At 31.0% G+C, this 18,654-nt stretch overlaps 1 protein-coding gene across 4 annotated transcripts in view; it reads right to left on the reverse strand.

Annotated features, from left to right (window-relative positions):
• LOC107455357 (alpha-tocopherol transfer protein-like) overlaps positions 1-18,654 on the reverse strand; it is a 40,539-nt gene that overhangs the window by 21,050 nt on the left and 835 nt on the right. Inside the window, exon 1 of one of the 4 annotated variants that reach the window (XM_087163809.1) lies at positions 18,369-18,485. The exons of 1 other annotated variant lie outside the window; for it this stretch is intronic. In XM_087163809.1, the coding sequence (XP_087019935.1) occupies positions 18,369-18,399 (31 nt within the window). In that variant the 5' untranslated portion in view covers positions 18,400-18,485. Of the gene's footprint in view, positions 1-1,094; positions 1,332-18,368; positions 18,486-18,654 lie in introns of those variants that run through there. 2 more of the 4 variants (XM_071186011.2, XM_043051780.3) reach the window with 2 other exon arrangements.

Genomic DNA, 18,654 nt, shown 5'->3' on the forward strand with positions numbered 1-18,654 from the left:
GTTATAAACAATATTTCATATTTTATATTTAAATGTAACTGGGGATATTTCTGTATCCTGATCAGTCACCAAATAGGTTTTAAAAAAGCAATTAAAAAAACAAACAAACATGTCGAGGTTTGACGGGAGATGGCTATGAGTTGGTCCTCTACTATAATTTTTTCAGTCTATTGTGGGCTGCAGCCCAGAATTTACCAAGACTCGGCAATTATTCTGCCGCAGATCACAATATGGAAATCTTCTCACTTAACTACATTTTAAATGGTATTTATGTAAATTACGATTATTATGATTAGATGTGTATTTATTTTGAAGAAAAAAATGTAAAATAACGTAGAAACGGGGAAATTTTCGTATTGTGATCTGTGGCAGAAGAATATCCAAGAAAAAAGAAAACAACAACTCAAAAAAAATCCCAGAAAGGGACCAACTCGAAAGGTATAACTCCTAGCTACTTCCCAGGCAAACATCTACATGTTTTCTTTAAAAAAATTTTCGAGTTTAAAATCTATTTGGCACCTTGGCGATTGTAGTTGGCGCGACAGTTCCCCGATACGGAAATATCCCCAGAAAATCTCCTCCTTTACAAGTATGACATTATGAACTTCTTTTAAAAATTTTTAAAACTTATAAAGCATCACTATTAAGTAGTTAAAATTCAAAAGAGTGCTTTTAAAAATTAAGAAAGGCATTTCAAAATTGTGTCCTTTACATCACAGAGCAATTTTAATTCTAAATATTATTACTTAAGAAAATTTATTCACAACATATTGCTTTAGAAAAAAAAGAAAAAAACCAGAGAGATAACACAAATATATGCTCTGGGTCAATATAATAATATATCTGCAGAAATTAGAATGTAACAGAATCAAAAGGTTTATTTATAAGGATCTCCTTATGAGCAGCTTTTAACTTAAAAGTGCTATTTTCATATAAGTTATTCTTTCTGCCCCATGCAGATATGATATTGCTTTTTGAATTTAAACAAACATAAGATCATAGAAATAAATTAACATAGTATTAAGTCTCTAATGTCATAAATAGCACAAGCAGCTGTTTGTTTGTTGTAATTTGAAGATAGATAACATAATTACTTTTTAGAGGACATCGAAGAATTTAATTTAATACATCATTAATAGGATTACTTTATTGATTTATCCCTCAATAAATAAATAGCAGCTATTTCAATAAAAAATTTGGAGATAAAGTTCCCAGATTACTTGTAACGATCATATTATCCTTTCAAATCGAGACCGAAACAAAAACAAACCAATGTTGCCAATTTCGTCGTTAATTTAATCGATAAGTGTAATAGGTGAATGGCAAAAAGTGTTTAAATAGCTTAATTCTCGTTGTCAACGCGAAAACGAAAGGTTTTATCGCAGATGCTGTGATTATTTTGGGACATTTAGAGTGGATGCAACGAAACGAAATTACATATTTGAATACGGAAATGCGAGCAAGAATTTAAATGGTGAATTTTTACCCTGATAACATATTTCACCAATAAGGTTCTCGTTCGTATCGCCATATTTGCATACGCGATTTCTTAGTATCCAGTGTGAATTCGTACTTGATTCAAAATGTTTTTTAAAGGGCCATTTTTATTGATTTCGGTTCACCATCGAGGGAAAATGAGTTGATTGGAGACAAATATTTTCCCACGAAAAATTCACTATATTTCTGTACGGCTAACGGAAGTGCGTGAACCGCATTCAGTGAGAATGGCATTTGTTGTTGTTGCTGTTGTTACTTTACGTCGCACTAAAGCTGCACAATGGGCTATTGGCGACGGTCTGGGAAACATCCCGGAGGATGATCCGAAGCCATGCCATCACAATTTTGATCCTCTGCGGAAGGGATGGCACCCCCGCTTCGGTAGCCCGACGACCTGAGCGCGAAGTCGAGCACTTTACGGTAGCACAGTTTAACGAGGACCAATACCGCACACCCTCGGTCCCTACGCAGACTGATCCAAGTGGTCACCCACCCGCACACTGACCGTAGCCAGTGACTTCGGTGATCTGCTGGGAACCGTGTCTTAACGATCAGTCCACTGCGGAACTTAAAAAAAAAGGCATTTAAAATAGCCTAATAATTATAAAACCTGTTTTTCAATAAATGGCTACCGAAGCGAGGGTGCCCTCCCCTCAGCAGAGGATCAAAAATTGTGATGGCATGTCTTCGGATCATCCTCCGGGATGTTTCCCAGACCGTCGCCAATAGCTCATTGTGCAGCTCCAGTGCGACGTAAATTAACAACAACAACAACAACATCAATAAATAAACACACAGTTCCCAGCAGATCACCGAAGTCAAGCATCACTGGCTGCGGTCAGTGTGCGGATGGGTGACCACTTGGATCAGTTTGCTTACGAACCGAGGGTGTGTGGTATTGGTCCTCGTTAAACTGTTCTACCGTAAAGTGCTCGACTTAGCGTGCAGGTCGCTGGGCTACCGAAGCAGGGGTACCATCCCCTCTGCAGAGGATCAAAATTGTGATGGCTTGTCTTTGGATCATCCTCAGGGATGTTTCCCAGCTAGTAGCCCATTGTGCAGCTCTAGTGCGACGTAAATTAATTACAACAACTACAATAAATAAAGTATTATATTTTAAGAGGATTTAAGTTTAATTTTTCTAGAATTAAATAAATTCTGAAAAAACTTCCCCCCTCCCCCTGAAAAGATGGCAGCCTAGAATCCGTACGCTTCTTTTTATTTTAGTCTTGTTTAATGTTTAAAATTTCATGCTTTATTTAGTATATAACTAATAGATGTTACGCATTTTGTTTGTGATCACTCGCTAACTCTTAGAGCTTCTTCCAGAATTTTTTACAGATTACTTTGCGATTAAAGCTTGATCTGCTTGTTCATCTACCCACAGTGCGACGGATTACCGACAAAGCGGCAAAAAGTTAAAATATTGTATTGGATTTAGATTCGTTTGGGAAAAATAGGAACTTAATAACTCCAAAACTAATAGGAAATTTAAACAATCTGCTCATTTTCAGATATCTAAAAAAAAAGATGAAAAAAAAGAAAGTTTTTAACTTTGATATGAAATAATTAAATGACAAATGTTCTAAACGCTTATGGATGGTGTTTTCAATGGATGGGTGGTCTAATGTAAACAATAACAAGCGTCCTTAAACCGGAAGAAATTTAGAAAATTTCCGGTGTATCCCTCCGCTTATGTTATGACTACGAGGCGATGTGTGAACAAGCCTAATATTCTATGCAGTTTTGTTATTGTAATTTGGGTTCAAATCTAAACATAATTGTACCATTCATAAGAGCTTTCAGAAATGTATAGATTCTCAGAGGTCGTAAGGCCAAAGATTTTTTTGGAAAGTTAATATCTCATTGTGAATAATTCTTAAGGTTTGCCATGTTTTGTATTTTGTCCCTTATTTGGCTACATTTGAATAAAATGTCGCCAAAAATATCTTTGAAAATATCTTTTTAAGTTAGCCTAATTAGAAAATATTCTAATGATTTTAATATTAATATGAATATTAATATAATGCTGAAGTTTAAAGGCTGAAAGAAAGAACTCGGTACATGTGAAATACTGCAAAAGATATGATGCAATAATATGATGTCACGTTTTTTCAATCTGTGGCGTAAAAATATATCGGAAGCAGTAACCCGGAAGTCTGGAAAGAGCAATTTTCACTAGTGCCACCACCCTTAGCTTTACACGATCATCCATCCATAGAAATGTAATCAATAACAATCTCGAGCTCGGCACCTACTCTAGTTCCGGTTAAAAAGTTTGCAGCTGCTTACTACACGTTATTCTGATAGGCGATGCTTTTAAACGGATAATTTTGTTTTCAATAAAAGAAATAAATTAGATAATTTCTGAGCTCAAATCATCCATATTTCATAAGATATTAATGTTAATATGTAATTCTGGTGAGTTTGAAGTGAAAATTTGTTTTAGTTTTTTAGAGATATATTACTATTAAAAAAGGTGACATGGTTGCTAGATTTTGAATAACTCGCTTTTTTGGCAGTCTTGATATGGCCTCTTTCCATAAGTTTATTACTGTTTGTTCTTGTTGCAAGCTGTGCACCTTCTTACGCTAGTGTTAACACTTTTAGTATTGTAAACACCAGTATTGTTAGCATTGTAAACACAAGTAATAAGTAATCAAATACATTGTTTGCAAGAATATCAAAACACAATGATGCCAAATGGCTTTAAAATACAACGGAAATAGTAACCGGAAATTTAGGCGGTACCGAGCTTGCAGCGTACCCCAGTGTAGAAAACACCATCCATAAGTGGTTGACTAAATGTAAACAATAACAAGCTTCCTAAAACCGGAAGAAATTTAGAAATCTTCCGGTGTATCCCTACGCTGATGTTATGCTGACGAGGCGATGTGTGAACAGGCTTAATATTGTAGGAAGTTTTATTAATGTGATTTATGTTTAAATTTGGCGTAATTTTACCATTTATAAAAGTTTTCTGTAATTTATAAATTCTAACTGGTTGTGAACACAATTTATATAATGTTATTTTATTACAGTTTAAATAAATGCGGGTAAAAGTTATTTTGACTACCGTAACATATAAATTATTTAAATGTATATATGCTAGCTTGCTAGCCTTCCAAGACTGTTTCAGCTACCACATAGTCTGCTGATCTCAAAGAACTTATACACGATGGTTGGGATAAGGAATTAGTTTTAAAGAAAAGCCCCTAGAAATGTCTACATTGAAAAATTGTAATTGATTTATTTTATTTTATAAAAAAATAATGTGTCTATTTCAATAAACTAACAATTATGGCAAGTATTTTCCTCGTTAAAGATATGTTATTACATTATTACTCATTAAAAAAATGTAGAATATTATAAGAATAAAATTGAATAGAATTTAAATACCTTTGTTCTAATTCAGTAAAATATATATTTATTTTTTCATTTTATTATACATCGCATCTTGATTGTTTTACTTTATCCAATTTATAAAAATATAATGCTTTTTTCTTTTTGAAATATAGAATTATTTATTAAAATAAAATATTTACCATACAATATTATAAATATTCAAATAATATAGCTCAATCGTAGTGAAATAAATAAAATAGTTTTAACTCTTTTTTTTTGAAGCACCAATAAGATAACATAATACAATTAAAGACAAGATTATTGTGATTTGAAAAAAATGTGAAATTTTTTCAAAAATATTACTGCTTGTCAAGTAAATTTATTGGTTTAATATTTATAATATGTTTTATATTTTAATTGACAAATACATTTTTATTTTATTTAGTATTTTAAAAATTAAACAGTAATTTTAAAATATTTTTCGATTATGTTATTTGCATCTAAAATTTAATTTCAAATTCAGTTAACTGTACTGAAAATTTAGCAATTGTTTATTACAAAAGACCAAATAACAATTGGCATTGATTAAGAAAAAAAAATGATTTGTACTTCTTTGAAAAATTTATTTTTTCTTTGAACACTCTTAATAATGCCTATAATGATTTAAATCACGAATCATACCACCCTTTGAACCTTCTGAAAAATCGACTGCAAAAAATTTCTAAGAGTTGAGAAAAAAAAAATTATAGCAGATTATAAAAGACGAAATGAGAAAGTTTTAACTTAATATTTTCAAGGAATGGAATAAAAATAAAATATAATATTTCAGCCGGAAAAAAAGAATAAAAAGTAAATATTTAAGTTATCTTCAAGAATATGAAAATATTAATTAATAAAAAGTGGCATTTAAGAATAGAAACTCCGTATTTTTACTTTAAAAGTTGCAATCACCAAAATGGTGGCTACTTAATCTACGTATCCAGGGCTATATGCCAAACGACTGAAAGCAGATAAGAAAGAACCTTACTTGAGACAAAAATGCAGTGATGGAATGTAAAAATCTGTTAATACAAGTTTACATTGCATAAATATTAACATCATGTCGCCTGTTTAAAATTGTCTGAATTTTAAACGAAAACAAATTGTTTCTTCATATTATTTTCCAAAAGATGAGAATAATTGCAATTTTTAGTTCACTACACACAAATGTTGAAATTTAAAATATCTGACTGGTTTCAACATAATTTTTTTTAAGAGGCTCAATTAAAATTTCAATTTTATGTTTGATAAACAGGGGTTTTGAAATTATAAATTTAAAGAATTGTTTAAAAATTTATGAAAAGTTTGAGCTGGAAAACTACAGATTCAAATTTTCGATGTCACGCTAGTAGCTCTACAACAAATTGTACTGCATAAATTTTAAAATAAAATTTTTTCTAGATCAATAATGTGATTACCTGTGCTTTTCACTAATATCTTAAAAGACATTAAAAAAAGAAAGAAGTAAAATAGATTGTTTAATATCGAATTTTTAAAGAAATATTCCACATTTTTCTAAAATCATAAAAAGCAACAACCATACTTTAGACCTTAGCTTTTAGTTCAAAACATCGATAAAATTATACAAAATTTGCAATTGAAATTTCAAAGAATTCTATAATAAACTTTTTTTTATAATGTGTGTTAGCATAAAATTTTTTTAAATCGAAATCATCGTTTTTCAAAAAATGCATTTAAAATGCAAGAGAATTCCGACAATAAAAAATTAATAATTTCAAATTTAATTTCTGAAAATAAATTTATTTGTCTTAATATAATTTATTCAAAAGAAATAAGGGTCTATGTACTTGAAGCAAAGCATTTTAGTTTCGTCGCTGAGGATATGAGAAAACAATTATAACTTCATTTCTAAAAATCAGAGATAAAAAATTTAAAGGAGTTTAAAAAGCTAATGAAGTTTGGTTTAAATATGGATAACAATAATAAAATCGAAGTTTTCGTCGAAATTGCCAATTTTTACTCAGTCCGCTACTTCTATTACTTCACAACTATTTCGAAACTTAAAAATAGCCAAATTTCTGTTTAATCTTAAAATATGTAGCTGGAAAAGAAAATCATAATTTTTCTACAATCAGCTTTCTTCATTGCACAAAATTAAAAAAACAAAATCTTAAAAAAATCAATTTTGAAATGAAAATGTTAAAGTTTTCTTTCCGTGATGTTTGATCCGTAACATTTGGATATCAGAAAGTTCTTTAAATTTTACTTTAGAAATATGCGTATCATTTTGTTTCGTGTTATAATTCTTGAATTATGAGATTTTAAAAGCTAGAATTTTTTTTTAAAATCAATATCGACGGTAGCTTTTTTTAAAAAAAGGATATACTCTATTGGATATGGGATTTTTAAAAAAAAAATAATACGCTAAAAAATGAATTGGGTGCTTGCACTTCAAGAAGAAGAAGATCACATATACCCACACGTGCAACCTATAATGTCAGGGCCAGCTGATCGTTTGTAAGGAAAACGGCGTGTTAAAGTTAAGTTTCACCACATAAGTCAAAATGTTAATTAAAGTGTAAATACAGCGTCGTATCACACATAGAATATGTTGAGATATAATTCTTTTTCGTTCACATCTTTTACTTAACTTAGATACATTATTTTTTTATGCATTTTGTTGTAAGTATGATATATTTTTCTTTTGTGTACCTGGTAAATTCGATGCAAAATTAGTTTGTTTATGTTTTATAAGGTTGCGTGCTTGTCTTTGTGTTAAGTTAGAAATATAAATTAAAGAATTGAAATCTTTGTGAAAGAATCTAGTACGTGTCACTTAAGAGAACTGATACTTAACGGGCTTGGTTTACTCCAAATAGAATGGATTAGTTGCTAACGTAAGCAAATGCCACGTTTCAACAACCAATCAGGATAGAGGCACCACACTACGTCACTTGTCACAGACATCTCGTTCTTTATGAGGCTAGTTTATTCTTAAAGGAGATAATTTAAATTCAAATTTTGTTACAACTCAAAGTTTAAAGGCTGAGATTCCCAAACTGTTTTAGCTGCGTAGCACCTATAAAATTGGAAATTCTATGCGGAGCATTAATTTTTTTTTATCTTGTAACTAAATATTGTGTTGAATATTTAACAATTAAGTAACATTAATGATACGTATGACTTTTTATCAATGCAATTGTTATCTCATCGATAGTAGGAAAAACGTTGCCCGAACAATGAAAGTGTTGCCAGTTATGCATGTGAGGTAGGCAAATATATTGATAACACTCCAACAACAACAACAACAAAAAAATTAATAAATAAAGGTCTTGCGAATGATAAATAGCCTTTGTGCGCATGTAGATATCGGTTTAAAATACCATGGCATTGTAACATTTGCGCAATTATAAATAGTTTAAATTTAAAGTTCGGAAAAAAATGATAAAGCAAATCTATTAGATAATAAAAGACATAAATTAGACGAGAAAGAGACACAAGAACGAAACTAGAAAAAAAACAAAAACATCCTAAATATATTTGGAGAAGGAAAAAAATATAGATTGATTATAATCAATCGTGGTACAAATATATCAAGGAAGTATCGTACATTGATAATTGCATAGGAAACCAAGATCGGATATGTCATGCTACGCCGCTAGAGGCGCTTAGCTTTTATAAAAAGTCTCTGCGTCTGCTTTTGAACAGGTACTTTTATTAATCTAAATTATCTTACTTTTAATGTTTTCTAACAATTGTTGTCGAAAATTGCATTTAAATTGGCTCAGTATTAGTTTTGTTATCGTACTTTAATGATTTGGCGACTAACTGGACAAGCAAGCTAAATCGCTAAATTTCAATAAAAAACTATTTCTGAGCCTATTTGAATGAAATTTTCGACAACAATCAATAGGAAATAAAAAATAAACATGAGATTAAGATAATATAAGTAAAAAAAAAGTATCTGTTCAAAGGCACATGTAGAAACAGTTCATAATAGGGAAGCGTTCCTAGCGGCGTACAATGACATTTCCGGTCATGGGTTCCCATGCAATTCCTTATTCTTATGATGTGCTCTATTTCCCCACCAAATTTGCCTCACGTTTTTGCAATCTTGTTTATAGAAGGAATTCATTCATGATAGGGCAGAGGTCCTTAATCGTTTATTGTCGCCAAGCACCTTTTAAATTGCAAATTCTCCACTGAGAATTAAACTTCATATCGCGAGCTTATAAAACATGGTTCCTATAGTCATAATGGGTTCTTATGCAATTCGTAATTATGATGAATACCTTAGAGTTTAAATATCTTAGAAGTTTGCGGGACATCGTATACCGTATTTAATAAATTTACTAAATAAATAGCATTAATTATGCAAGGTATTTCTGTCATTTAAACTTGCAGGACATTAGATTTCACTCTTAAAAGATTTTTTTATTTTTGGTCTTATTTCCCAATGCAGGCAGTAAAAGACAACAAAAAAGTGAACAATAACAAGTTACAAACAAAAAAGTGAAGATAGCTGCAAATATTGTAAATTCATAGTTTGACATTTAATTACTCTGATTCCCTTATAGTTGTTAAAATTTTGCAAGGTCTCTTTTAACACAAACTTAATGAGAAGGGAAACACTGCTGATTTGTAAAATGAGATTATATTTCCCATATATTTGGATAGCGTTGTTTAGTGTTGCCATTTACCGTTATATTTTTGTCGAATAACGGACGAAATACTGAATATTAAATACTGATTTCTTTTTTTATACAGACAATGTTCCAACTGAAATCTGCTAATGTTAAAATTAGTCAGCTTACAGGTTTACTACAAGAAAATATAACTGTCGCAGTATGTTTATAAAATAACTGTTGCAGTAAGTTTACGTTAAAGCTAATAGGATTTTTATTTATTTAATTTTTTTAAAGATGCAGCTTTAACATTTAGACTTCGGGTAAAAAATTTTTTCATATAGATGCATTTTATTTGTACAAGAACATATACTGGTGGTCACAGGTGTATTAAATGTAGCCAAGTAAAATTAGCGTGGCATTCAACGTGTTAAGAACATTACCACTTTCTTTTATTAAAGAACCTTTAGCATTACTGTACATACAATGAAGCATGAAAGAACTTTACGTTAGACCCAATATTATGCACGTGCATACTTATTCGCATGTCCTAACATAAAAGCCAAGTGTGCTGCGATGATTTCAACTATAACAAGTTCCGCCTCGATGTTTCATCAAGCACAAAATAATTCCATTCGCATAAATACTCTTCGACGTTCGTAAACATTTAATAATAAGCACTTCATAGTTATTTTCTTCCAACAATTGAACACGGAACCGAGTCATCAATGACCTTTTATCTGTATTCAAAATTAGATGTCCCAATTTTTAATGGGAATTTCCGAGAGTAAAAATGGCAGTTATGAGATCAAGAACTAAGGCAGTGGTATTTGTCATACCGGTTTCTCTCTCTCTCTTTGCTTTGCCGGTTGCAAACGAGAATGAAATTGTTTTGTATTTCGTTTTATGGCCGCAGGCGAGATTGGAGCTATAAGCGTATTAAATTCTTTTTTCCCCTCATCATCAATACAGCATTTTTCGATATTTTAAATGATTATAAAACAATTAAAGTCTTACTTCTTTCACAATTTTTTTACGTTTCCTGATTTTTATTTTCATTTATATATATATATTTTTTTTACGTCTCGGGCTTCAAAATTTATTTAGTAAAAGAAATCTTTCACGGAATTTTCGACTTCTCTGTAGATATTACCCCGTACGATATTTTTTCCTGGTAAAACTTTTTTGATTAGAGCCTAGGGCTGCCACTTTTCAGAAAAGACCAAACATGTTTCGGTAAAAATTAAAATGTTTTGGTAAAAACATTTCACTTTTATTTTTCTCTTAGAAAAGAGTAAATTATCCGTAACCAGGGATGCCCACAGGGGGCACCGAGAGATATCAAGTTTCCATAGCTATTCTAGGGGGGGGGGTGCTTATTTTTGGAATAATTTATATAATTTTGTAGTTTTTAAACTGTAAATTAGATTTTAAAGAAAATTTTTGATTAATTAAGGTGGTATTTTTTAATATTTGAAAGGATTATTTATAAATTCTTCTTTGGTAGGGGATATTTTTCCAGTTAAAATTTATAATGCAATCATTAGCGCGCACTTTATCAATTACATAATATAACAAATAAGAGAAGCACATTCACAGCTAAAGATTTAGTTAGAGGGGACCGGGAATTTTTTGGGTGGTGGGTTGGGTTTCAAAATTTTTTTTTGGTGGGGGAAAATTTTTTGTTTTGGAGGGGATCATTCTTTGCACTCAAGTTTATTATATCTTCAACTCAAAATTTATATTATAAGATCAGCAGATTCATCACAAATGGGTTGGTTGAACTAAAACGCTAGTTTAATTTATTGATTTAGGGCGGAATACTTTTAAAACCTTTTTTGTTGTGGATATTATTATGATAATTTTTATTACATCTCTATTATATCCGAAAAAGAGGTGGGAGTTCTCAAAGAAATCCTCATTTTTTTTCGTAATTGCAGTTTTAAAAGTCTCCTCTCAAAGAAGATGGATCAATTTTGTGAATATTACGGGTTAAACTCTTCAATTTTGGTAAGATAGTTAAATATTTTGTATCAGATTACAGAGAATCGGAAAGTAATGCCAACACTAGTGACGTAAATTATTTTAATAGGATGGATGAAAAAGATCTTCCTGAACATAATGAAGAGGGAAAGTTCGAAGTAAACTAAAGAGACCTGTGGAATTTTTAAAGTTTTATAGAACCTCGTCTCTTATATAACCAATTCTTTTATTTCCTGAATATTTTGGGATTTTATTAGCTGTTAGCAACAGTTGTTAAGGATTGTTTTGTGGAAAGGGATCGAAGCAAAGTTAAACTTCTAAAAAACAAATATATTATTTTAAAATTAATTAATAAACAAGGGTCAGTTTGAAGTTTTCTGAAAGAAAATGTTCACATTTTATACTTTTATATGCATCTTATATTGCTGTACAGCAAAATGAGGTTTTGTGTCGTAAGTAATTTTTCTCGCTTAATCGAATGAAAAAAAAAAAAGAAAAAAAAAATGAATCTAGTATTGCAAAAGTTGAAATGATTTTTTTACATAAAAAATACTATATTTCGAATTGTACTTATTATAAAGAATTTCCATATAATTTCAAAGCTATTTATCTTATCGACCTGAATTTTATTTAATTTAATTCAGCATGGAACATTAAATCGGAAAATGTACATTACATATTCAGATAGCCTCCAGATAGCAATATAAAAAGTGTATATAAGTACATACCAATCAAAATACTTTTTACGCATAAAGTGTTTTTCACTTTTAAACATAGATTCTGTTTACTCTTGAAAAGCTTCGTTCGATCCAACTTTAAAAAATTATACATAGGAAACAATGCCTTGCTTCTCTAGATAGTAATGTCAGATGCGTAAACAGGTACAAATACAAAATTGTACTTTTTGTACATAAAACCCATATAACTTCTAAACTACACTGGTTATCATAAATTAAGGAAAATTCACAAAAATCGCGATAACTCAAGAAATTACACATGGAATTTTATGAAACTTACCCACAATATACAACACATAGTAAGGTATTAAACAACATAAAAAGAAATTATCAGACATTAATAGTAGTATAGAAATTAGCACATGTATAAAATAAACAAATTGGAAGTATCGGTTTGCAATAGAAAAAGTACCTTTAATATGGAATATGATTGCCTCTAGAAGCAATACAGCACAAACAGCGATGTGTGATGCTTTCAATTATGCGGTCTATCAGTTCAATAGGAAGTGAGAGCCATTGCTCTTGTAAAGCAGTTGCAAGCGTGGCAAGGGTCTGAGGGGGCGGATTGATGGCAGATACACGCCTCCCTAGAGCATCCCAAACGTGCTCGATAGGAGTCAAGTCCGGGGATCGAGCTGGCCACTCCATGCGAGTAATTGTTTCCTGTTGAAGATAATCATCAACAATGCGAGCTCTGTGTGGTCTTGCATTATCGTCCTGTAACAGGAAGCAATCACCAATTGCCCCGGCATATGGGCGCACATAAGCATCAAGGATGTTGTCTCGATAAACCTGAGCATTCACGGTTCCCCTTGGAAAGACATGGAGGTATGTGCGCCCTCCTAAGGATATGCCTCCCCAAACACAGACACTGCCTCTTCCGTATGCATCTCTTTCACGGATGTTTGATGGATGATAACGGGTCCCAGGTTCTCTCCATATCAAATAACGTCTACTGTCACTTTCTAGACTAAACCTGGACTCATCCGTAAAGAGAACAGGCCTCCATTGATCTGACGTCCAGTGGACATGTTGTCGGGCCCACTGCAAACGGTCTCTCCTATGGCGTGATGTGAGCGGCACGCAAATGGCTGGTCGTCTCGCATACAGACCACCTTCGTGGAGCCTTCTGCGCACAGTTGACGTTGACACCAACCTTCCGGTGGCTGCAGCAAGAGAGGATCTAAGATGTGTCGGAGTAGCGGTTCTATTCCTGCGTGCACTTAATGTCAAATATCGGTCATCGGCACTGGTCGTAACAGTTGGCCGTCCTTGACTGAACCTCCTAGATGCCGAATCTGTGGTTTGAAATTGCCTCCAAAGTCTATGAACCACAGATGGACTCACATTTAGCCATCTGGCCACTTCTGATTGACTCTGCCCTGCCTCTAGTCTCCCGATGGCTCTCCATCGTAGTTCTTCAGGCAAATGATGCCTAGAGGTCATTATTACGAATTGGCTATCTCAGATTTTCAATGTCGCAATCACAGTAAAATTTGTGTGCTTTCTCTCAAACTTGGACTTTTATGCTCCAGGCAGATGACGTAAGCCGAGTGCAGCGCCACTAATTTGCATATTGCAATTTTACTCAGCTACTCTTAGTGGACAACATATGCAAATTTTGCACGGTTTGGCTTACTTTTGAAAGAGTTATCGCTATTTTTGTGATTTTTCCTTAATTTATGATAACCAGTGTATTAGTCAGATCATCTCGTAATTAATATCATTCAAATCAGAGTAAAAAATAAATCGTAAGCAATGCCTCGCTTGCCTGTTCTTGACGTATGCTTGTTTAGGCAGTGTGATTGTTTTTGTTTTCCAGTGGCGCCATCTATGGCCAAGAATTCGACTTCTGCCGCACCATACGTCGCACCCGTTTATAGGGCGGACCCATTCATACATCCATTCATTCATCCACAGATCGTAATTTTGACCTGAATCAGAGAACGATCGCCAATCCAGTACCCCCAGAGGTTTTGATTTGTTATGGGAACATGGAGGAATTTTGCGACTCGACAGATTTAACGTGCATCAGTCACTTAACTACACGGATAATCTTCGGCTGGCGGTGTTCGAACCCACGAACTCTCGGACATGGGCCCAGCGCCCTACCGATCATGCTATCTCGGCTCACTTGCCTGTGTGGAAGACATTGAATTTTCCCTCTTTAATCATCCAAATTTATGTTTATGGAGGGATGTTGAAATAAGAGCCATAACCGAAAAAATACATAATTTTTTACTAAAGAACTCACACTGTAATTGTTTGTTTTTGCGTTGTTCTCATATGTATTTCTTTCTCGGTAACTTTTACTTAAAGAATATATTCAATTTTTAACCAATTTATACACAACTACACATTCGCGCATGGTGTTTAGTTATGACCGTCGTCTTTAATAAATTCTTTGAATCTCATAAAAAAGGGCGAAAAAAGCATACTCCATACTTACCAACTTTCGCGGATTTTCCGAAAGATTTTATTTTCATAATTAAAGTGGTAGTAAATATATACCATTTTTTTCTTTTATAAACTTAATTTTTAAATGATTTTGATCACCACTATTCTTTCAAAAATTAAGCACATGTATTAATATGCGGTACCATCATGCTTCGCGGCAGCGCACCGAGATTTGGTTAATTTCTAATGGTTCTAATGGTTCATGGTTGTCAACTTAAGTTTTCTCAAATGCAACGTATTTGTTTGCATAAAATTGAAGTTTTAATTCCATTTTAATACCACTGGGAAAAATGATAATGGAAGGGATTAAAAGTTGGCAGGTATGATACTCTGTAGTGGTCTAATCAATATTTAACCCCTTGGGGACGGGTGATTCAGAAAAGCACTCGTACAAAATCAGAATCAAGTTGTAATTAAATAAAAAACGGTAACTTAAATGTAGTCGTTGCTAATTTGACAGACTTACTTTGCTTTTACTTTAATTGTTGTTAGTTTAAACATATATATATAATCAATGTTAATTCAAAGTATAACTAAATAGTTTTATTTTGAACAAAGTAATGGAGAATTAAATAAATCAAACAATTCTAACTCCGCCCACATATAAACTGCTAAAGAATTACTTTTATTACCAGTTTTATCTTTTTACCCTGGTCGATACGGTTTTATACTGGCACGTATTTGTGACAGTCGGCGCGAAAGGGTTAAGAGAAGGAGATTATGCAATAGAAATTTAAGGATTTAATACAGTGAAAGGCGGAACTAAAATTATCCAAGCCTATTATTTGATATTTAGTCTTTTAAGCATTATTTATGTTGTTCTTTTCTTCGTTGTTTGTTAAAAATGAAGGGAAATATATACACTTTAGGGGTGGCAACTAAACATTTAAGAGAATAAAAAAGCAAAAACGCTATCGAAATCTAACAATTAACTAGTGAGGAAAAAGGACAAGAAAATATTAATAAATAGATAAAAGACGATAATCGGACAGCAAAATTTCATCAGGTAATCAAACTAGTTTTGATATTTTTCCTTCCACCTTCTTCATTAGTGATTCGACAAATTTCGGTTCCGGTTATGTCTTTGATTGAATATTAATCTGCGATATCTAATGAGTATGCTTTTTTATTTCATTTTTAACAAGAATTCTAAAATGTATAAATTAGACTCAGTTTAAGGAGCATCCTGAATTATAACACTTGACAGAAGTATAGTTTTCCTACCAATGGTTTACATAAACTTTACAAGGATTTTTAAAATAATATTAATTTATAAATTCCAAAACTAAATTTATTCAGTTATGTCATTAAATTAATTGAAATATTTACAAATTAATTTAATGTATCATTTGTCAAAGTTTCTTGATATTATGAATACTCATTGAATAATTTTTTTTGTCATAATATGTTCATAGATGTGCGTGTGATAATATCGATATGCAAATTTTTCTTTTAACAGTTTTGCACAGTTTCCATATTTTCGACAATTATAATCTCTACAAGAATTTTTAATGAATTTAGAAGAAATGAATTTTATGTAGCATTTGTCATAGTTTCTTGATATTACGAATATTTATTGAATGATTTTTTTTGTCATATTATGTTTATAGATGTATTGATATGCAATTGCATATGCATATTGATTGCATATGCATATTGATATGCAATTTCTTTCTTATAACAGCTTTGCACAATTTCAATATTTTGTACAATTACATTTTTTTGTAATAATTTTTAATGAATATTACAAGAAATTTTAATGAATTTTGAAGAAATAAATTTAATGCGTCATTTGTCAAAGTTTCTTGGATTAAGAGTATTCATTGAACAATATTTTTTCTGTCATAATATGTTTATAGATGTGCGTGTGATATATCGATATGCTAATTTCTTTTTTAACAGTTTTGCACAATTTCAATATTTTCGACGATTGTAATTTTTACAAGAATTTTTAATGGATTTAGAAGAAATGAATTTAATATAGCATTTGCTAAAGTTTCTTGATATTATGAAGCAATGATATTGAGCAATTTTTTTTGTGATATTATAGATGTGAGATACTGTTACGCAATTTTTTTCTTAAAACAGTTTTGCACAATTTCAATATTTTGTACAATTATATTCTTTAAAATCTGTTTCTTCAACTGTTAAAAAATACAACTACCAAATTCAATCTTAGGAGTCTCAAAAAATATAATAATTATTCTTAAATGAACGTTACGAGATCAATACATTGTAATTGCTGGAAAAAGTGTTGTTAATAGACAAATCTAAAATGTTAGAAATCAGCAAGTTTTGGGGACTAACTTTAAAAGATTAATGTAATTAAAAAAATAAATAGTTTTAGAAATAAAAATTGCTTATGCATTTCTTTTAAAATATAAAGCATAATAGACAATCATTATAATAGAATTATTTAACTGTTTTTTATCTATACAGCTTTAGTCCTTCATTTTAACAAATATTGTCTTATCACAGCTAGAGATTATCCACAAATCCAGGACTTATAAAGAGAAGTTCAAAGTCGACAGGGATCAAAGCTATATTTATCGTTTCAAAGTATCAACATATTTTCTACAGAACAATTACATATTAGTAGAATTCTTTGTGCGTCCTTTAAGCGTTTAAAACATTTATTATTTTTAAATAAACTAACAGGTTCATTGCATTGAAATCGCTGAAAAAGTGTTGTTAATAGACGTACTTCAAATGTTAGAAATCGGTAAGTTTCGGTGACTAAATAATAATATAAAAAATGTAATTAAATAAATAAATAAAGAGTTTTAAAAATAAGAAATTGCTTTTGCACTTCTTTCATAATATAGAGCTTAATAAAAAATCATTGTAATAGAAATATTATTTAACTGTTTCTATTAATACAGCTTTCGACCTTCATTTTAACGAATATTGTTTTATCACAGCTGAAGATTATCTACAAATCCAGCACTCATAATGAAAGCTTAACGTTTCGAAAACCGAAATATTTTTTACACAACAATTACATATTAGTAGAATAGTCTTTGCGCGTTTTTTAAGTGTTTAAAAAATTTAATAGCAATTTTCAAATGGACGAAAAGGATCATTAGATTGTAATCGCTGAAAAAGTGTTGTTAATGGACATATTTGAAATGTTAGAAATTGTTAAGTTTTGGTGACTAAATAATCATTAAAATAATTTAATTAAATAAATAAATAATTAATTTGAAAAATAAGAAATTGCCTTTGCACTTCTCTCATAACATAGAGCATAATAAACAATCATTATAATAGAAATATTACTTAATTGTTTCTATTAATACAGCTTTCGACCTTCATTTCAACGAATATTGTCTTATCACAGCTGAAGATTATCTATAAATCCAGCACTCATAAGGAGCAGCTCTAAGCTGACGGAAGACAAGGCTATATTTATCGTTTCGAATACTAAAATACTAATTTTTTACATATTTACATACTAGTAGAATAGTCCTTGTGCGATCTTCAAGTGTTTAAAAAATTTAATAACTATTTTTAAATGGACGAATAGGATCACTAGATTGTAATCACTGAAAAAGTGTTGTTAATAGACATGTTTAAAATGTTAGAAATCAGTAAGTTTTGGTTGCTAAATAATCATTAAAAAATTTAATTAAATAAATAAATAATTAGTTTGAAGAATAAAAAATTGCTTTTGGCTCTTATCTTATAATAAACAATCATTATAACAGAAATAATATTACTTAACTGTTTCTATTAGTACAGCTTTCGACTTTCATTTTAACGAATATTGTCTTATCACAGCTGAAGATTAAAAGCGTAATCTACAAATCCAGCACTCATAAAGAGAAGCTCTAAGCTGACAGAGGACAAAGCTATATTTATCATTTCGAATACTGAAATATTTTTTACACAATTACATATTAGTGTCTGTGTGCTTTCTTCAAGTGTTTAAAAAATTTAATAACTATTTTTAAATGGACGAATAGGATCACTAGATTGTAATCACTGAAAAAGTGTTGTTAATAGACATG

Source organism: Parasteatoda tepidariorum, chromosome 5, assembly GCF_982258835.1.
Source record: "Parasteatoda tepidariorum strain Cologne lab strain chromosome 5, Ptep-v5.0, whole genome shotgun sequence".
NCBI classification, from domain to species: Eukaryota; Metazoa; Arthropoda; class Arachnida; order Araneae; family Theridiidae; genus Parasteatoda; species Parasteatoda tepidariorum.